This window comes from Heterodontus francisci, chromosome 12 (genome assembly GCF_036365525.1).
Source record: "Heterodontus francisci isolate sHetFra1 chromosome 12, sHetFra1.hap1, whole genome shotgun sequence".
Classification (NCBI taxonomy): domain Eukaryota; kingdom Metazoa; phylum Chordata; class Chondrichthyes; order Heterodontiformes; family Heterodontidae; genus Heterodontus; species Heterodontus francisci.
The window spans coordinates 82,961,847-82,984,106 of record NC_090382.1 but is presented as its reverse complement, the minus strand read 5'-3'; the positions used below and the strand labels follow the sequence as shown (position 1 = coordinate 82,984,106).

Below are 22,260 nucleotides of genomic sequence, written 5' to 3'. Positions count from 1 at the left end.
CAGGCCACATAGCTGACCAAAAGGTCACGGAGCAAAGGCAAACAATATGTTAATGGTGTGTTGAAAGACAAAGCATTAGTACAGATTAGGTATTAATATACTGAATATTGAACAGCAGCAAGTGCAAACCTGAAAAAAACAGTGGGTAAGCAAACTGAACAGACTAAGATGAAATGAAATAAATGCAAAGAAAGAATGTTTAAAAAAAAAAGGAAGAAAAAATGACTAAAAATGAAAGTAAAATGGGGGGCTGTCATGCTCTGAAATTATTGAACTCAATGTTCAGTCCGGCAGGCTGTAGTGTGTCTAATCGGTAAATGAGATGCTGTTCCTCGAGCTTGCGTTGATGTTCACTGGAACACTGCAGCAATCCCAGGACAGAGATGTGAGCATGAGAGCAGGGGGGAGTGTTGAAATGGCAAGCAACCGGAAGCTCGGGGTCCTGCTTGCGGACTGAGCGGAGATGTTCCGCAAAGCGGTCACCCAGTCTGCGCTTGGTCTCCCCAATGTAGAGGAGACCACACTGTGAGCAGCAAATACAGTATACTACATTGAAAGAAGTACAAGTAAATCGCTGCTTCACCTGAAAGGAGTGTTTGGGGCCTGGGATAGTGAGGAGAGAGGAGGTAAATGGGCAGGTCTTACACCTCCTGCGATTGCAGGGGAAGGTGCCATGTGACGGGGATGAGGTGGTGGGGGTAATGGAGGAGTGGACCAGGGTGTCGCAGAGGGAACGATCCCTTCGGAATGCTGACGGGAAGGGAGGGGAAGATGCGACTGGTAGTGGTATCACGCTGGAGGTGGCGGAAATGGCGGAGGATGATCCTTTGGATATGGAGGCTGATGGGGTGAAAAGTGAGGACAAGGGGAACCCTGTCACGGTTCTGGGAGGGAGGGGAAGGGGTGAGGGTAGAGGTGCGGGGAATGGGCCGGACACGGTTGAAGGCCCTGTCAACCACAGTGGGGGGAAATCCTCGGTTGAGTTAAAAGGAGGTCATATCAGAAAAATGGAATTGTGTTCTTGAGTAACCTTTTAGAACATCCTATTATTGGTTGAATTTAATTTGAAATCATTTACCAACCCAACTCTGATGTTTAAAAAAAATTAGTTTTCCTGACAAAGGAGTTTGAAAAATAATCAATTAGTTGCAATGCTTTTGTCAGTTCTGTTTTAAAAGCTTTGCTACATGAATACTTGTCTTTCAGATTGATGTGCACGACGGTACGTTATGAAAAGCACGATGCCAATGAAGTCTTGTTCTAGTAAGTATTCATAACACCACTCAATGTTTTCATGTCAGTTTTAAATTGAAACGTCAAAATATTATGCAAAACTTTGAAACTGCAACAAGGTTCCTTGTGCTGATATTCCTGCAGGATTTTCACAGTGGCAGTTTGACATAGACTTGTCGCGGTTTACCTGCATGTTACAATATTTTTACTTAGCCTTATAGTGATATCCGCTAGTTTTGTTGCTGTTATGTACTGACTTACTCAATATTCACTGAAATAGGAGCACTACAGTTTTACGGGGGAGAATCTTCTTCCTCTTCCTCTTTGGCCTCCTTGTCTCGAGAGACAATGGGTAGGTGCCTGGAGGTGGTCAGTGGTTTGGAGTGGCTATAAAGGCCAATTCTAGAGTGACAACTCTTCCACAGGCCATGCAGATAAAATTGGTTGTCGGGGCTGTTACACAGTTAGCTCTCCCCTTGCGCTTCTGTCTTTTTTCCTGCCAACTGCCAAGTCTCTTTGACTCGCCACGCTTTAGCCCCGCCTTTATGGCTGTCCGCCAGCTCTGGCGATCACTGGCAACTGACTCCCACGACTTGTGATCAGTGTCACAGGACTTCATGTCGCGTTTGCGGACGTCTTTAAAGCAGAGACATGGACGGCCGGTGGGTCTGATACCAGTGACGAGCTCGTTGTACAATGTGTCCTTGGGGATCCTGCCATCTTCCATGTGGCTCACCTGGCCAAGCCATCTCAAGCGCCGCTGGCTCAGTAGGGTGTATATGCTGGGGATGTTGGCTGCCTCGAGGACTTCTGTGTTGGAGATACGGTCCTGCCACCTGATGCCAAGTATTCTCCGGAGGCAGCGAAGATGGAATGAATTGAGACGTCGCTCTTGGCTGACATACGTTGTCCAGGCCTCGCTGCCGTAGAGCAAGGTACTGAGGACACAGGCCTTGATACACTCGGACTTTTGCGTTCTGTGTCAGTGCGCCATTTTCCCACACTCTCTTGGCCAGTCTGGACATAGCATTGGAAGCCTTTCTCATGCACTTGTTGATTTCTGCATCGAGAGACAGGTTACTGGTGATAGTTGAGCCGAGGTAGGTGAACTCTCGAACCACTTCCAGAGCGTGGTCGCCGATATTGATGGATGGAGCATTTCTGATGTCCTGTCCCATGATCGTTTTCTTGCAACTGATGGTTAGACCAAATTCTTTGCAGGCTGCCGCAATCCTGTCGATGAGTCTCTGCAGACGCTCTTCTGTGTGGGATATTAATGCAGCATCGTCGGCAAAGAGGAGTTCCCTGATGAGGACTTTCCGTACTTTGGTCCTCGCTCTTAGACGGGCAAAGTTGAACAACCTGCCATCTGATCTTGTGTGAAAGAAAATTCTTTCTTCTGAAGACTTGAACGCATGTGAGAGCAGCAGGGAGAAGAAGATCCCAAACAGTGTAGGTGCGAGAACACAGCCCTGTTTCATGCCACTCAGGATAGTAAAGGGGTCTGATGAGGCGTCGCAATGTTGAATTGTGCCTTTCATATTGTCATGGAATGAGGTGATGATACTTAGTAGCTTTGGTGGACATCCGATCTTTTCTAGTAGTCTGAAGAGACCACGTCTGCTGACGAGGTCAAAGGTTTTGGTGAGATCAATGAAAGCAACGTAGAGGGGCATCTGTTGTTCTCGGCATTTCTCCTGTCGCTGGCGAAGGGAGAACAGCATGTCATTGGTGGATCTCTCTGCTCGAAAGCCACACTGTGCCTCAGGGTAGACATGCTCAGCCAGCTTCTGGAGCCTGTTTAAAGCGACTCGAGCAAAGACTTTCCCCACTGTGCTGAGCAGGGAGAATCCACGGTAGTTGTTGCAGTCCCCGTCGTCACCCTTGTTCTTATAGGGGGTGATGATATTGGCATCGTGCATGTCCTGTGGTACTGCTCCCTCATCCCAGCACAGGCAAAGCAGTTCGTAGAGTGCTGAAAGTATAGCAGGCTTGGCACTCTTTATTATTCCAGGGACTTTTCCACTGGCTGTAGAATCAATGGCATCACTAAGTTGGGATTTTGTTGGCTGTTCGGGGGAGAATGCTTTCAGTGTAAGTTACTCATCCGCGTGTAGTTAGGGTAGTGATTTGTGAAAGATTTCTCCTGTTTGGCGAAATCTTTATCTGGTCTTGAGGCAGGAATGGTTATAAAATTAACAGCAAGGACAAGTCCATCAGTGAACTGCTGTCAGTGCAGCACTACGGAATCTACTGATTTTAAGAGTTGTCAGTAATGTAGCAACTCAGTATCAGCTGATTCCTGGCCTACACCCATCCAGTCCTGAATTTTTACATGATGTTTTTGGATTGTCATCTAGAACTACAGGGTTGCTGTTTGGTATCACAGGTGCTGACCACCCTGATACTTCCATCCAGCTTAATGCAAATTTTCATGCTTTAAGGTTTGATATGTTTAGTTTTCAGTATGATCAGCTCAGTTTTTCTCCTAACAGTTGGAGAGAAGATTTGCAGTTGTTTTCCTTCTAGCTATTATGGGGTCAGTGTTTTGCATTAGAAATGTTACTTCATAGAGCATTATTTTTAATTTTGTAATGTGCATTGTCATAATAATGGCAAAATTTGCAGACTCTGCTGAGTATTACTTACCCAAAGAACTAACCTGTTTTCAAAAAGCAGATACAAGAGCAATTTGTGGAAGACTTCAACTATGAAATAGCCTACAATTTGAGAATTGTTGGTTGTTTAACAGTTGTAGGAGTAATAACTATCATGTGGAATGCATGCAACGGTACAGTTACAATTGCATTCCTGTACAGAATGGTACATACGAACTAGGAGCAGGAGTAGGCTGTTTGGCCCCTCGAGCCTGCTCGGCCATTCTATAAGATCATGGCTGATCTGTTTGGCGGCATAACTCCACTTTCCTGCCTACTCCGATACCATTTGACTCCCTTGTTTGTCAAGAATCTGTCTACCTCTGCCTTAAAAATGCCCTGCCTCCATCGCTCTCTGAGGAAGAGAGTTCCACAGACTTACAATGCTCAGAGAGAAAATTTCTCCTCATCGCTGTCTTAAATGGTAGTCCCCTTATTTTTAAACTGTGTCCCCTGGTCTCTCCCACAAGGGGAAGCCGTCCTTTCACCATCCACCCTGTCAAGTCCCCTCAGGATCTTGCATGTTTCAATAAGATCACCTCTCATCCTTCTAAACTGCAATGAATGCAGACCCAACTTATCCAACTTTTCCCCATAAGATAACCCTCCTCATCCCAAGAATTAGTTGAGTGAACCTTCTCTGAACTGCTTGCAATGCAGTTATATCCTTCCTTAAGTAAGGAGACCAAAACTCTACACAATACTCTACATGTGGTCTCACCAATGCCCTGTCCAACTGTAGCAAAACATCTCTACTTTTATATTCCATTTCCCTTGCAATAACTGACAACATTGCATTTCCCTTCTTAATCACTTGCTCTACCTGCATACTAACTTTTTGTGTTTTGTGTACTAGGCCACCCAGATTCCTCTGCATTTCAGAGTTCTACAATCTCTCTCCATTCAAATAATATGTTGCTTTTCTATTTTTCCGACCAAAGTGGACAAGTTCATGCTTTCCCACATTATACTCCATCTGTCAAATCTTTGCGCACTCACTTAACTTATCTATATCCTTATGTCCTCTTCACAACTTACTCTCCTACCTATCTTTGTGTCATCAGCAAATTTAACAGCCATACATTCTGTCCCTTCATCCAAGTCATTGATCTAGATTGTAAATAGTTGTGGCCCCAGCACTGATCCCGATGGCAATCCACTAGTTACAGCTTGCCAACCTGAAAATGACCCATTTATGCTGACTGTCTCTTTCCTGTTAGCTAACCAATTTTCTATCCATGCTAATATGTTACTTCCCGTACCATGGGCTCTTATTTTGTTTCGTAACCTTTGATGTGGCACCTTGTCAAATGCCTTCTGGAAATCCAAGTACATCACATCCACAGGTTTCCCTTTATCCGCGTTGCTTGTTACTTCCTCAAAGAACTCTAATAAATTGGTTAAACACGATTTCCTTTTCACAAAACCATGTTGACTCTGCCTGATTGCATTGAGATTTTCTAAATGACCTGCTATAACCTCTTTAATAATAGATTCCAGCATTTTTCCTCTGACAGATGTTGAGCTAACTGACCTGTAGTTTCCTGCTTTCTGTCTTTCTCCTTTCTTGAATAGCAGAGTTAAATTATTTTCCAATCTGATGGGACCTTTCCAGAATCTAGGGAAGTTTGGAAAATTAAAACCAATGCATTCACTATCTCAGCAGCGACTTCTTTTACGATCCTAGGATGAAGTCCATCAGGACCTGGGGACTTGTCAGCTTTTAGTTTGAATAATTTTCTCAGTAACCTTTCCCTGGTGATGGTAATTGTTTTAACTTCCTCCCTCCCTTTCACCTCTTGATTCACAATTATGTCTGGGATGTTATTTGTATCCTTTACAGTGAAGACAAATGCAAAATACCTGTTCAATTCCTCTGCCATTTCCTTATTTTCCACTATTCATTCCCCATCCTCTCTCTAGAGGACCAGCGCTCACGTTACTTACTTGTAGAAGCTCTTAGAAACATAAAAAATAGCAGCAGGAGTAGGCCATTCGGCCCTTTGAGCCTGCTTCGCCATTCATTATGATCATGGCTGATCATCCAATCATCTTACTGTCCGTTTTTATATTTCTAGCTAGCTTTCTCTCGTACTTTAATTTCTCTCTCATTGTTATTTTAGACAATCTTTGCTGTTTTTTATATTCTGTCCAATCTTTTGACCTGCCACTACTCTTCGGTGAATTATGCACTTTTTCTTTTAATTTGATACTATCTTTAACTTCCTTCGTTAGCCACGGATTCTGCGTCCTTCCCCTAGAGTCTTTTTTCTTTCGCACTGGAATGTAGCTTTGCTGTGTGTTATGAAATATCTCCTTAAATGTCTGCCACTGCATCTCTGTTGATCCATCCCTTAATCTAATTTTCCAGCTTGCTTTAGCCAGCTCTGTCCTCAAACCCTCATAATTACCCTTAATTAAGTTTGAAACACTAGTCTTAGATCCGCTCTTCTCTCCTTCAACCAGATGTGAAATTCAATCATTTTGTGATCGCTGCTACCTAGGGGTGCCTTTACTATGAGGTAATTAATTAATCCTGTCTCGTTACACATTACCAGATCTAGAGTAGCCTGCTCTCTGGTTGGCTGTAGATGTAACAGCCCCGACAAACACATTTTTCTGCAGCACCTGTGGAAGAGCCTGTCACTCTAGAATTGGCCTTTATAGCCACTCAAGGCGCTGCTCCACACACTACTGACCACCTCCTGGCGCTTACCCATTGTCTCTCGAGATAAGGAAGCCAAAGAAGCTGCTCTGAGAAACTGTCCTGAAGACACTCCATGAACTGATCTTCCAGGCTACCTTTGCCAATCTGATTCATCCAATCTATCTGTAGATTAACATCACCCATGATTATCACTGTACTTTTCTCACAAGCCCCCATTATTTCTTATTGTATACCCCGTCCTACAGTGTGGTTACTGTTAGGAGTGTAGCACTGTTGGGAATCATGCCACTCTCTCCTTGGTGTGTTAGTTTTACAGATTGAGTTTCAAGTCATGGGTCAGCTCTTTTTAAAGTAAACTAACGCAGTGATTCTGTTTGAAATAGTGATGACACTAATAATTATTCTACAGACCTGAATTTTGCTGTTAATGTTTTGCATAATTGTGTGAGTACATTTTTCTTTTTTTTTGTTTTAGTCCTGATAGCATTGCGACTTGCTGGTATATCCTGCTTTCAGGATCTGTATTTATCAAGGAGTCGATGTTTCTGCCCCGTTGCAGGTAATTAATGCATTTTTTCCATATGTAGTTAATAAATACTGTTAAGATTTTATGGGACCCGAATGATGGGGAACAACCCAGGATTTTGACCCACTGTCATCCTCCAAAAAGAAACAAAAGAGGGACTTTTTTTTTAGCTGCTGAGTGTATGTGTCATGGATTGCATTCCCATCAATTGCTCCATGCCTCCAATACTGTTACACTCTCTTTCCTGAGTTCAGTTCAGTCCAACTTCCATTACTATTTTTAAATCTCCTTTTCCTCTCCATCTGTTCTGGTGAACTCTCTGATTTTTAAATCAATAGTCAGAGCCATGACTGAAGTTGCATGTCTGTGCTGGAGGAATGGAGCACGTTCCTGTTTGTCTGCTCCGCTCCATCAGTGCTATGATATTTAAATGAAGAAATAGGCCATTCAGTCCCTGAAGCTGGTTCCACCATTCAATTAGATCAATGACTGATCTGGACCATAACTCCAGTTACCCAACATTGATGCATATCTCTTGATAACCTCACTTAAAAAGAATCTGCCGCTCTCCGTCTTGAAAATTTAACTTGACCTAGCATCCATGTCCTGCGGGGGGTCAGCGTTGATCAGATACTTTACAGGACCAGCAACATAAACGTTGTGACTACAAGAGCAAGACAGAGGCTGAGTATTCTGCGGCAAACAACTCACCTGACTGCCCAAAACATTTCCAATACCTAGAAGGCACAAGTCAGGAGTGTGATGGAATACTCTCCACTTGCCTGGAGAGTGAAACTCCAGCAACACTCCAGGACTTGAGACCATCCATAAAAAAGCAACCCGCTTGATTAGCATCCCATGCACCATCCTAAACATTTTTTCCTTTCACCTCCGATGCCCTGTGCTTGCAGTGGGTACCATTTAAAAGATGTACTGCAGTAATTCGCCATGGCTCCTTCAACTGCATCTCCAAAACCTGTGACCTCCTACCACCTAGAAGACCAAGGGCAGCCAGTACATGGAAACAACACTACCTGCAAGTTCCCCTCCAAGTCACACACCTGACTTGGAAATATATTCCCCTTCTTTCATTATCTTTGGGCCAAAATCCTGAGGCTGAAATTTGTGGAACATTAGTCAGCCTTATTAGCCACCTGATGAGTTTATTCTTGGGGTTTATGCCATGATAGTTTGTGGTCATCAGATCAGTTGTTTTTATGAACTTAAGCCTCTACCATAATTCATACTCTCAGTACTAATGATTACAGTAGTGCAAGCGGAAACTCATCTTTTAGTATTGAGTAAAAGCAGGAGTACTGACTGCTTTTGAGTGCGAAGTTATACTAAAAGAAGGAAAGCAGTAAAAACACAAACTGAAGAAATCAGCCATAAAGAGGGTGTTTTATAATGTATGCAGTTTCCCTGTAAACTTTAGTGAAATCAAAGTCTATAATTGTGCAGTTAAGTTGCAGTCGTACAGTGGCACTGTAGTTAGACTTGTGGGCGCAGTCTTTTAGAACTTGTCATTCCACTCAGCTCAAGGTTCAGATAATATTTCATGGACTGCTTGAACTTTGCTGTTACAGTCCGAGGTCATTTGAACCAGTGTCTTGCAGTCCATATTTTCCAGACATATAGGCAGTAGCAGCTTACCAGCACCAGATACCCATATTCAAAACAACATTGAGATGAATTTTACTGAGAATTATCATGCTATCTGCCGTTTTATTTAAAGGAAAATGTCTGTATCACTCTGGAGGAACAGGACAGCAAAAACACACACGTACCATTAGCACTTCTTCATCTTATTCAGCGCACTATACCCAACCTGGCCGGATGCCATATAATAAGTGCAATAAGTTGTACAGAGTTACAAGACATGTTGTTTTGGGGTACTGATGTTTTTGTTATCAAGGCGTGTGTTCTTGCACATCTTCATAAGCATCACTATTGCAGTGTGCAATAGAGAGGCTGGTACCTCTATTAAGTGCTCCTAGTGGTGGAGTTGCACTTGCTGGGAGTGCAGGTTGGGAAATCATGGGGCTGAAGCCTTTGATTTCCCATCCATCAAAACTAAACAGACAGGAAGTTATAGCATGTGTGCTTGTGATTTCCTGACCTGCACTCCCTGGGAGTGCCTGATCGGGGAATCAGCCCCTAAATGTGGGAGACTAAACATAGGGAAGTGAATCTTTCTTTTAAAAAAGGGAAATGAGATTGAAAGACACAGCAGTGTAACAAAATGGGGGAGGGCAATAGGAAGCAATGAGGGAACCATTGGGTATCATTAAATAGCAATATAATTTCTGGTGTATTCCTGGTGGCGCAGAGAATTAAGGAATGAAGATGGAATCTCATGGCTGAGAAAGGTAAGTGGTCTGCTGTTGGAACAGAGAAGACATATTAGCTGAATTTTATCTTCAATCCTGAGCAATGTTTGCAGCATAATTTCTCACCCCGCAATGAGGTTTCATTGATTTCCTTTTTTTTAATGAAAAGGATGAAAGCAAACGTTGTGATTAACATGACCCAATATAGAAATGGTACGAAGTTTACAGCAGCATCTGATGCATAATAATTACTGTTTAATTTTTTCAAGCTACCAAAGGCTCGGGCTGAACTAGATTTACTATTTTCTCCTGAAGTAACTTGTTTTGGGGTACAAATCCACAGCTGCACTGGAACCTTGTTTAAATGGCCATTCTTCCATGAACCTAGACGAGTCGATTGTTGTGACATTATAACTGAACTCTATCCTGTCAACAGATCATACGAAAATACAAAACAAATGGACCTGCTGGTCCATCCAGCCTGTCTCATACAGTCATAAACAATTGTGCATCAGGATGCAGATGCGCCCAACCAACTCCAAGCTGTGCAATCTCCTGGGAGAGACGACAGAACAAATTAAAAACACAGGCTAATTAAGGGAAAAAAAATCTCAAATTTCTCTCCAACCCTTTTAGACAATTGAAACTAGTTTGGGAGCCAGTACGGCCACTGACTTATTTACCTTTGGTATGAATTGATCTCCCCAGCTAGAAACGGGTCCCGCTCGCTCTGAAAGGTATACAGCAAATCGACATTCACCACAGTCAGAAACTTGTTCAGCAGATCCAATAATCTTTGGGGAAATAAGAATTGCCTAACATGCAGCCTAGTTTTAACTTTGAGTAGGTTATAAGCCTGACCCCTGATCCTCAAATTATCCATTTGAAATAATTTGTCCACGTGAATACAGGATAGCTAAGATGTTTTAAGCTACGAATAAATCGTGTCCCTCCTCTGTACCTTTTCCAAAGCCATGTGAGGGGATCAGAACTGGGCAGCATATTCTAAAGGAGGCCTAACCTAAGTCCCGTACAAGGAGAAGCTATGTTTTGTAATGAATTGTCCTGTGAATACAATCCAGTAATCTGTTTGCTTTAGCTTTACAACATTGTTCAGGAACCTTTTTTAAAAAGTGATGCACTAGAATACCCAGATCTTTTTCTTTTACCACTGCATTTGATTTTATTTTCTGTACATTTAGCAGTAGACCTGCCCTCCTGTATAGAACTGCACTTTTTTCTATGTTAAACATAATTTGCCAAATATGGGCTCATTCACACACTTGAGATCTGTTTGCTATAGTTTAGCATCCTCTGCAGCTTTAACACTCTCTTGTAGCTTTGTATCATCTGAAAACTTGTGGATAATTCCCATAACCCCTATATCTAGGTCATGAATGCCGATAATAAGGTGCAAAGGTCGAAACACGGATCTCTGCAAGACACCACAGGTCTCCAAGTGGATGCAAATCCATTGACAACAGCTTTCCATTTATAAGCGTTTGGCTAATTCATAATTGATGGCAGTAGATTAGCTCAAATTTTGCAAGATTCTACCTGGTAGAGAAACCGCTTGTGCGGTATTTTATAACATGTACATTTAGCAGCGTGGCAATCGTAATTAGGGTACCTGGGTGAATTTATTCCTTTTGTTTCTCATCCATTCCATTTCTCAAAACCCAGGAATGCTGAGGCCAATTGAAGTATCCCACCTCATTTCTATTAAGGAACTTAGGAACAAGAGTAGGCCATTTACCCTGTTCTGCCATTCATTGAGATCATGGCTGATCTGTGACCTAACTCCATATTCCTGCCTTTACCACACATCCCTTATTACCTTTGGTTAACAAAAATCTGTCAATCTCACATTTAACATTAACAATTAATATGGCATCAATTGCCTTTTGTATGTAGTAGTGTTTCCTATTTCACTCCTGAAAAGTGTAGCTCTAATTTTTAGACTGTGCCCCTTAAACCTATACTCCCTAACCAGAGTAAATATTTTATCTCCATCAGTTTTCCTTAATATCTTGAAAACTTTGATCAAATCACTCCTTTAACCTTCTAACTTCCAATGAATACAACCCTAGTTTGTGTAATGTCTCATTGCAGTTTTACCATTTTGGAGTCCAAATATCATTCTGGTAAATCTAACCTGCATTCCCGCCAGGCCAATATATCCTTCCTGCAGTGTGATACCCAGAACTGCTCACAGTACTTCAGGTGTAGTCCAACCAGGACTTTGTATAACTGAAGCATAATTTCTACCCACTTATCTTCTAGTTTTCTAGATGTAAAGGGAAGCATTCCATTAGCCTTTTTGTTTTTTTTTGTGTAGCAGTTCATGAGATTTTAATCTGTGTACCTTATGCCAATTGAGTCAGCACAGAACAGTGAATAAGTTGGTTGGGGTTTTTCTGGTCTGCACAGTGCAGTTACCTCATCTCACGGCAAATTTACCAAATGGATTTTAAAAATAATTAATAAACTTGGTGGGGGGAATAGCTGTTCTATAGAAACTTGTTTGTAAAAAAAAAAAGATTCTATCTGCTTCTCTATGTTGGGACCATATGGGGATTTACAGTATCACTGTAATTGTTTTCTGTGAAACTGTCCCACCACAGCAGTGAGACAGAGGCCAAACCTTCTGCAATATACTGGAGTGTTTAGAGGAAGTATCATTACTTTCAAGATCTGCTTTAATATTAGTGGGATACTTTTTCACACTGACAGTTGGCCACAAACTTGAGTTCCTGATTTTGACTAAGCTATTGGTTGAAGTCAGAAATGGGCCGAATGGAAACTGTACTTCCCCAAAAGGACAGAAGAAACATTGAAGACCTGAGAAACTCACCAGCACTTTGTTAGTTGGTCACACCTTTTGTACTTGAGAAAAGCAGCAGGTTACTGCCTCTTCTGTGGGCTGGGCATCATTGTATATGACCGGGAGGGGGTAAGAAAAGCTTTGCTGAAATTGAGCGAAACAAAAGCATGAAACTTTGGCATACGAAACTTGAATTAACGTGTTCCATGTGTGGACTTCCTTTATCAAATTCAGTTTTCTTTTGCAAATTTACACATTTAAAATGAAAATTTGGGAAAATGCACAACTCTTGTTCGCTTCTGCTTGCTACAAACTAAACTGTTGCAAGGCCAGCAGCAGATGGAAGTCTCACAGAAATGGGATGTATGATATCCATAATGGGCTTTGTTTCTGGTTATGCCCACTTCTTGCACTTTTGCCGACTTTTGTTTTTCTGGTTTGAATGTTTTGTTTCCATGTTGCTTTGGTGGGTTAAATCTGAAATCTAGCACTGGAAGAACTAAAAGCAATTTTCCAAAGCTTCAATAATGCAAAGTTCAAACCAATAAAATCAGTGGAACCAGAATAACAGCTTCTTGTGCATTCCTGTCTCCCTTTACCCACCATAGGCAGCTGCACCTTCAGCTATCTAGGCTTCATGCTCAGAATTCTCTCCCTCTCCTCCTTTTAAGACTGTGTTACAACCGAGGTGGGAGGAGTGCACTGTCTTTTCTAGTTCCACTTCTCCACAAGTCACAACATCTATTTAAATGTTTACCCGGTTACTGATGCAACCAATCGTATGCTCTTTTTTTTAAAATCCCAGAATGAAATACGCCAACCAGGTTTCTTTAATAAACAGCAACATTATCTGTTTATTATAAAACAAGACTTGACCAGTAACGAAGCAAAGTATTAACACACCGATTTACAATATAAAAATTCCCTTTTTAAAAACTCCCCAATTACATTTGAATGCAAACACTGCAAAATGTACAGAAATTTTCTCTGTAGCGGTCTGTTACAAAAGAAGACAGAAAAAAACTACTTTGGCTAAATACTTGCTAATTTTTGGCAAAACGAGAAAGATATGCACGGAAGTCAGTTGTCCCGTTTTTTGGGTCTGGCATCCGGGTATACCTACACCTCCATCCCCCACCAGGATGGTTTGAGGGCTCTCCGCTTCTTCCTGGAACAGAGGCCCAACCAGTCCCCATCCACCAACACCCTCCTCCGCCTGGCTGAACTTGTTCTCACATTGAACAACTTCTCCTTCAACTCCACTCACTTCCTTCAAGTAAAAGGTGTTGCTATGGGTACCCGCATGGGTCCTAGTTATGCCTGTCTTTTTGTGGGATATGTCGAGCATTCTTTGTTCCAGTCCTACTCAGGCCCCCTCCCCCAACTCTTTTTCCGGTACATTGATGACTGTATCGGTGCCGTTTCCTGCTCCCGCCCCGAACTAGAAAACTTTATCAACTTTGCTTCCAATTTCCACCCTTCTCTCACCTTTACATGGTCCATCTCTGACACTTCCCTTCCCTTCCTCGACTTCTCTGTCTCCATCTCTGGGGATAGGTTGTCTACCAATATCCATTATAAGCCCACTGACTCCCACAGCTACCTCGACTACACTTCTTCACACCCTACCTCCTGTAAGGACTCCATTCCATTCTCCCAGTTTCTCCGTCTCCGACGCATCTGCTCTGATGATGCTACCTTCCATGACGGTGCTTCTGATATGACCTCCTTTTTCCTCAACCGAGGATTTCCCCCCACTGTGGTTGACAGGGCCCTCAACCGTGTCCGACCCATTCCCCGCACCTCTACCCTCACCCCTTCCCCTCCCTCCCAGAACCGTGACAGGGTTCCCCTTGTCCTCACTTTTCATCCCACCAGCCTCCATATCCAAAGGATCATCCTCCGCCATTTTCACCACCTCCAGCGTGATGCCACTACCAGTCGCATCTTCCCCTCCCTTCCCCTGTCAGCATTCCGAAGGGATCGTTCCCTCCGCGACACCCTGGTCCACTCCTCCATTACCCCCACCACCTCGTCCCCGTCCCAGGGCACCTTCCCTTGCAATCGCAGGAGGTGTAATACCTGCCCATTTACCTCCTCTCTCCTCACTATCCCAGGCCCCAAACACTCCTTTCAGGTGAAGCAGCGATTTACTTGTACTTCTTTCAATATAGTATACTGTATTCGCTGCTCACAGTGTGGTCTCCTCTACATTGGGGAGACCAAGCGCAGACTGGGTGACCGCTTTGCGGAACATCTCCGCTCTGTCCGCAAGCAGGACCCTGAGCTTCCGGTTGCTTGCCATTTCAACACTCCCCCCTGCTCTCATGCTCACATCTCTGTCCTGGGATTGCTGCAGTGTTCCAGTGAACATCAACGCAAGCTCGAGGAACAGCATCTCATCTACCGATTAGGCACACTACAGCCTGCCGGTCTGAACATTGAGTTCAATAATTTCAGAGCATGACAGCCCCCCACTTTACTTTCATTTTTAGTTATTTTTTCTTCCTTTTTTTTTTTGGCATTCCTTTTTACATTTTTTACAATCTTTTTTTGTATTTATTTCAGTTCATCTTAGTTTGTTCAGTTTGCTCACCCACTGTTTTTTTCAGGTTGTTTTTCTTCAGGTTTGCACTTGCTGATGTTCAATATTCAGTATATTCACACCTAATCTGTACTAATGCTTTGTCTTTCAACACACCATTAACATCTTGTTTGCCTTTGCTCCGTGACCTTTTGGTCAGCTATGTGGCCTGGTCCAATCTGCACCTTCTCCTTTGTTATCTCTTGCCCAACCCCCACCTCACTTGTTTATAATCTGTGACTTTTCTAATATTTGTCAGTTCCGAAGAAGGGTCACTGACCCGAAACGTTAACTCTGCTTCTCTTTCCACAGATGCTGCCAGACCTGCTGAGTGAATCCAGCATTTCTTGTTTTTGTTCCGGGTATACAGAGACTGGTCACTGGGTTTGTCTCAGAAGCAGTCCATTCTGGAGATGTCGAGAATTATTCTAGCAGGCCTTCTGGGAGAAATGTGGCATCAAGGTTTTTTTGTCAGCCCACACTTGAATTGCAGGATTTTTCCAGCTTCTCAGGAGCTATACGGCACCAGGGATTTTTTTCTACACTGGATCCTGCCAGGATTTCTTCAGAAAAGTAGAGAAGGAGGTATGCTATTCTGGTCGCCACACTGCTAGAAGGACGTGGAGGCTTTGGAGAGGATACAGAAGAGGTTTACCAGGATGTTGCCTGGTCTGGAGGGCATTAGCTATGAGGAGAGGTTGGATAAACTCAGTGTTTTCACTGGAACGACGGAGGTGGAGGGGCGACATGATAGAGGTTTACAAAGTTTTGAGCGGCATGGACAGAGTGGATAGTCAGAAGCTTTTTCCCAGGGTGGAAGAGTCCGTTACGAGGGGACATAGGTTTAAGGTGAGAGGGGCAAAGTTTAGAGGGGATGTGCGAGGCAAGTTCTTTACACAGAGGTTGGTGAGTGCCTGGAACTTGCTGCTGGGGGAGGTGGTGGAAGCAGGTACGATAGCGACGTTTACGAGGCATCTTGACAAATACATGAATAGGATGGGAATAGAGGGATACGGTCCCCGGAAGTGCAGAAGGTTTTAGTTTAGGCAGGCATGAAGATCGGCGCAGGCTTGGAGGGCCGAATGTCCTGTTCCTGTGCTGTACTGTTCTTTGCTTTTTGTTCTTTGAGGTGAGCTGGGTGATTTATTTTCTCCTTGGCAGAAAAACACCAACTGTCTTCAAACAGTTCATACCACAACTAAAACTGAAAACAATGTTCAAACCCCAAACAGTGAACCAACCTCCTGATCTCCATAAACCTTGACATGTGGCTTCTCTCTAACCAGTTTTTTTAGGTCACCAAGGATTCTGCTGTTTTCTAAGCCCAAATCACAGATGGCCCCCGGCACACGTGGCTTTCAAACAACATCTTGTCCTGTTGGTTAACTTGGTTTTAAAAAAAAGCACCCATGGAATCCCTTCAGCTTGAACATAAGTTCTCAAAAAAAAAATAATGGAAGCACTTTCATAACAGCTGTTATGTCTTTTGGGCACCCCTCCGATTATTTTTGGTATCTGTCTTTCTTGTGCCTCAATGAAGCACGTAGGGATGTTTTCTATGTTATATAAGTGTTTATTGAGGCAAAAGATTGAGAGTCCATAGTAGTTCAAGTTCCTGTCAAAAAGGCATAGGACGTCGGGAGGCTATGGCGTGGCGGTATTGCTCTGGGCACATGGGTTCGAATCCCACGGCGGCAGAAGGCGGAATTTGAATTAATGTAATTAATTTTAATTTCAAATAATGAAAAAATCTGGAATTAGCTGGTCTAATGATGGCCATGAAACCATTGTCGATTGTGTAAAAACACATCTGTTTCACTAATGTCTTTCAGGGAAGGAAATCTGCTGTCCTTGCCTGGTCTGGCCTACATGTGACTCCAGACCCACAGCAATGTGGTTGACTCTTACATGCTCTCTGAAATGACCTAGCAAGCCACTCCGTTGTATCTAAGCACTACAAAGTCAATAAGGAATGAAACTGGACGGACCACCTGGCATTGACCTAGGCACCGGAAATGACAATGGCAAACCAAGCTCTGTCGACCCTGCAAAGTCCTCCTTATTAACATCTGGGGGTTTGTGCCAAATTTGGGAGAGTTGTCCCACAGACTGGTCAAGCAACAGCCTGACACAGTCATACTCACTGAATCAGCCAATGTCCCAGATACTGCCATCAACATCCTTGTGTATGTCCTGTCCCATCGGCAGGACAGACCCAGCAGAGGTGGCAGCACAGTGGCATACATTTGGGAGGGAGATTCCCTGGGAGTCCTCAACATCGACTCCAGACCCCATGAAGTCTCATGGCATCAGGTCAAACATGGGCAAGGAAACCTCCTGCTGATTACCACCTACTGCTGCCGCCACCCCCCCTCCCCCAACCAACTGATGAATCAGTACTCCTCCATGTTGAGCACCACTTTTAGGAAGCACTGAGGGTGACAAGGGTGCAGAATGTACTCTGGGTGGGGGACTTCAATGTCCATTGCCAAGAGTGGCTTGGTAGCACCACTGCTGGCGGAGTCCGAAAGAACATAGCTACTAGCAGTGGTTAGCACCGCAGCCTCACAGCTCCTGGGACCTGGGTTTGATTCTGGGTACTGCCTGTGCGGAGTTTGCAAGTTCTCCCTGTGACCGCGTGGGTTTTCGCCGGGTGCTCCGGTTTCCTCCCACAGCCAAAGACTTGCAGGTTGATAGGTAAATTGGCCATTGTAAATTGCCCCTAGTGTAGGTAGGTGGTAGGGAATATGGGATTACTGTAGGGTTAGTATAAAATGGGTGGTTGATGGTCGGCACAGACTCGGTGGGCCGAAGGGCCTGTTTCAGTGCTGTATCTCTCAATAAATAAATAAATAAATAGACTGGGTCTCCGGCAGGTGGTTAGAGAACCAACAAGAGGGGAAAACATACTTGTCCTCATCCTCACAAGTCTGCCTGCCACAGATGCATTTGTCCATGACAGTATTGGTAGGAGTGACCACCGCACAGTCCTTGTGGAGATAAAGTCCCGTCTTCACATTGAGGATACTCTCTATAGTGTTGTGTGGCACTACCACCATGCTAAATGGGATAGATTTCAAACAGATCTAGCAATGAAAAACTGCACATCCATGAGGCGCTGTGGGCCATCAGCAGTAGCAGCAGAATTGTACTCGACCACAATCTGTAACCTCATGGCCCAGCATATCCCCCACTCTACCACTTCCATCAATCCAGGGGACCAGCCCTGGTTCAATGAAGTGTGCAGGACGGCATGCCAGGAGCAGCACCAGGCATACCTCAAAATGAGGTGTCAATCTGGTGAAGCTACAACCCAGGACTACTTGCATGACAAACAGTGTAAGTAGCATGTGATAGACAGAGCTAAACGATCCCATGACCAATGGATCAGGTCTGTGCTTTGCAGTCCTGCCACATCTAGTCATGAATGGTGGTGGACAATTAAACAACTAACTCGAGGAGGTTGCTCCACACACATCCCCATTCTCAATGATGGGGGAGGCACCTTATCAGTGCAAAAGATAAGGCTGAAGCATTTGCAACAGTCTTCAGCCAGAAGTGCCGAGTGGGTGATCCAAATTGACCACCTCCTGAAGTTCCCAGCATCACATGCCATGCTTCAGCCAATTCGATTCACACCACATGATATAAAGAAACAACTGAAGGCACTGGATACTGCAAATGCTATGGGCCCTGACAACATTCCGGGAATAGTACTGGAGACTTGTGCTCCAGAGCTTGCCATGCCCCTAGCCAAGCTGTTACAGTACAGCTATAACACTGGCATCTACCTGGCAATGTGGAAAATTGCCCGTCTATGTCCTGTCCACAAAAAGCAGGACAAGTCCAACCTGGCCAATTACCGCCCCATCAGTCTACTCTCAATCATCAGTAAGTGATGGAAGGTGTCGTCATTAGTGCTGTCAAGTGGCACTTGCTGAGCAATAACCTGCTCAAGGATGCTCAGTTTGGGTTCCGCTAGGGCCACTCAGCACCTGACCTCATTAAAGCCTTGGTTCAAACATGGACAAAAGAGTTGAACACGAGGTGAGGTGAGAGTGACTGCCCTTGATATCAAGGCAGTATTTGTCTGAGTATGGCATCAAGGAGCCCACGCAAAACTGGAGTCAATGGGAATCGGGGAAAACCCTCCACTGGCTGGAGTCAAACCTAGTGCAAAGGATGATGGTTGTGGTTGTTGGAGGTCAATCATCTCAGCTGCAGGACATCACTGCAGGGGTAGTGGCCTAAGCCCAACCATCTTCAGCTGCTTCCTCAATGGACCTTCCTTCAATCATAAGGTCAGAAGTGAGGATGTTCGCTGATGATTGCACAATATTCAGCAGCAGTTACAACGACTCAGATACTGAAGCAGTTCGTGCAGAAATGCAGCAAGACCTGGATAATATCCAGGCGTGGGCTGATAGGTAGCAAGTATCATTCGCTCCACCCGAGGGCCAGGCAATGACCATCTCAAACGAGAGATATCGCCATCTTCCCTTGACATTCAGTGGCATTACGATCGCTGAATCTTCTACTATCAACATCCTGGGGGTTACCATTGACCAGAAACTGAACTGGAGTAGCCATATAAATGCCATCGCCTCCTGACTCTCCAAAGCCTGTCCACCATCTACAAGGCACAAGTCAGGAGTGAAATGCAATACTCTTCACTTGCCTGGATGGGTGCAGCTCCAACAACACTCCAGAAGCTCGACACCATCCAGGACAAAGCCCGCTTGATTGGCACACCATCCACAAACATTCACTCCCTCCATCGCCGACGCGCAGTGCGGCGTACCATCTACAAGATGCATTGCAGGAATGTACCAAGGCTCCTTTAGACAGCACCTTCCAAACCTGCAACCTCTGCCACCTAGAAGGACAAGGGCAGCTGATGCATAGGAACACCACCACCTGCGAGTTCCCTTCCAAGCCACACACCATCCTGACTTGGAACTATATTGCCGTTTCTTCACTGTCACGGGGTCAAAATCCTGGAACCCCCTTCCTCACAGCACTGTGGATGTACCTAGCCCACATGGGCTGTAGCGGTTCAAGAAGGCAGCTCACCACCACCACCTCAAGGGCAATTGGGGATGGGCAATAAATGCTGGCCTAGCGAGCAACGCCCACATCCCATGCACGAATAAAAATAAAAAATGAGGACCAGTAGAAAGCAGTTTTTAAGTAAGTGGGTATTAGAATTTCAGAATGGAGTATCAGTGAAGGCAGTGGAACTGAAAGCTTTAACAATTTTTTTTTAAATAGATGAATTCCTATTTGGAAAGGGGGTCCTGGACTATTAGTCCAGAATCTCAAATAAACTGAAGGGAGGTTTGGAAGTATAGTAATCAGTACTTGAGAGCAAAACAAACCCAAGCTTCTTATCTCTGCTACCAACCATCTACAATGCCCCGATACACTCACATCCAAGAAGTGGAGTGGACCTGTGACATCTTTGTTGCCAGGATTGAGACCATCCATTAAGTTGTGTTGTTGCTCATCCCCTTGCTCTTGCCCACCAAAGCTCTCATCTGTCCTAACCATGATCCTGCATCCTTTTTAGCTTCTCTCCTGTTTCCTTTCATTGAGTTCATCATGTTCACTAGACCCACTTCTACTTCTCTTGACCCTGATTTCCGTGAACTGCAGGCCACGCAACTTCCATACTGCTATTTCTGGAATTTCCCCACCGATTTGTCTTTTGCCCTTCCTTTTCCTCATATGTGTATATGTTGGTGACATCATCCAGCGATGTGGGGTGATGTTGTACATGTTTACTGACAGTACTCTGGTCTATCACCTCTTGATCCCTACTTGATATCCGTAAACCATCTACAAGAAAGACAGTTGTCTTTAAAATGAAATTGGATTTAAATCCTGTTTAACTTTCTTCTCTTGTCAAATTAAAATTGAACAGCATTCAAAGTGAACAACCAGTGAATTTGTTTTTAGTGAATGCTAATGATTTTAAGGAACAAATGTTTGTCATCAGTATGTTGAGGCATTGTTATGTGGCACTATGGCTGTACAAAGTTAGATCGAGACTTTGTCTCCCATGGTCTTTAATTATTGATCTCTTCTCTGTTACAGTCAGAGGGACTGAGTAAAAGCCAGTTGTCGTCTCAATAAAGGAAGGCAAATCATTCAAAGTTGAATGTGCCTCAAGCTTCAGATACATTTGTTGAAATGGAGCATTTGATTGCAGACAATATGCAGCTCCAATATCACAAAAAGCACACTTTCTTTTGCAATTCCACCACTTTAAACTTTTAAGATGTATGCTTCCTGGATAGCAGCCAATTTAAAAATAGCAGGAATACCTTGTTATGAAAGTGCTTCCATTTTTTAAATAGTTTTTGAGGATTCGTGTTTTAAAATTCCTTTGGAGGAATGAAGTGATTCCATAGATGCTGGACTTTTTTTTTGAAAAGTCACCGGAAGGACTTTGGGACTTGAGCTTTCTACTTAAAAATAACACTTAATGGAAGTCACATGTCTTCAGCTAAGTAAACAGCAAAAGCCTTGGTGACTCGGGGGAGTTATTTACAGAGAAGTGACATGACAAGATTTATGGTGTTCTAGAGTTGGTTTCGTTTTGGACATTGTTTTGAGTCTGTTGGAGTCAGCCTGCTGAGAGAGAAGACACCAGTTCATCTTTTCTCCACCTCTCTGAGAAACCGTGAATCCAGTGTGTGATAGCTGAAACCCTCTGATGTCGCATTTCTTCTGAAAAGCCTGCCAGATTAATTCTCGAAGCCGCCTGAAAAGAACTCCAGAGTGATCCCACTGATCGCTGTCTACGCGTATTTGGAACTCCAGAATAAAGGGACAACTGATATCACCCCAAATCTTCTCATTTTTTCCTTCAAGAGTTAATGAGTATTTGGCCAAAGTATTTTTTTTTGTCTTTTTTGTAAAAAGACCTCTGCAGAGAAAACTGCTTATTTTTTTTCTTTAACGTCTGTGTGTGTGTGTCTGTGTGTGTGTGTGGGCTAAGGTAGAAGGGAACTTTCATATTTCAGTTAATGCTTTGCATCTTTACTGAATACATCTTGTTTTATAATGAATTGATGATTTTGTTCCTTATTTAAAGCAACCTGGTTGATGGATTTTATTCTGAAATAAAAATACAGTGTAATATAATTGGCCGTATCAGTAACTGGGTACACATTTAAAATATATGTTGTGACCTGTGGAGAAGTGGAACTGGAGAAAGACAGTGCACTCCTCTCACCTTGGTTGTAATAACCTGCATTATTAGGTTTGTCCACATCCTAAAATTTGTCGGAGATGCCTTAAGTCTTGGATGTGAGTGTTAGTGATAAGAGGGGCATTTAGTGCCCATCCTGAGTTTCCCTTGCTAGTCCACTTCAGAGGGCAGTTAACAGTCTACCACTGAAAACATGTACAGGCTAGATCAGGTAACAACAGG

The 22,260-nt window shown here is 43.7% G+C and overlaps 1 protein-coding gene across 11 annotated transcripts in view; it reads left to right on the top strand.

Moving 5' to 3' along the window:
• Positions 1 to 22,260, top strand: part of LOC137375959 (rap guanine nucleotide exchange factor 6-like) — a 521,939-nt gene that overhangs the window by 126,541 nt on the left and 373,138 nt on the right. For 10 of the 11 annotated variants that reach the window (XM_068043752.1, XM_068043754.1, XM_068043748.1 and 7 more), the window contains exons 3-4: positions 1,207 to 1,263; positions 7,034 to 7,117. In XM_068043752.1, the coding sequence (XP_067899853.1) occupies positions 1,207 to 1,263; positions 7,034 to 7,117 (141 nt within the window). Of the gene's footprint in view, positions 1 to 1,206; positions 1,264 to 7,033; positions 7,118 to 9,432; positions 9,454 to 22,260 lie in introns of those variants that run through there. The other variant, XM_068043756.1, reaches the window with a different exon arrangement.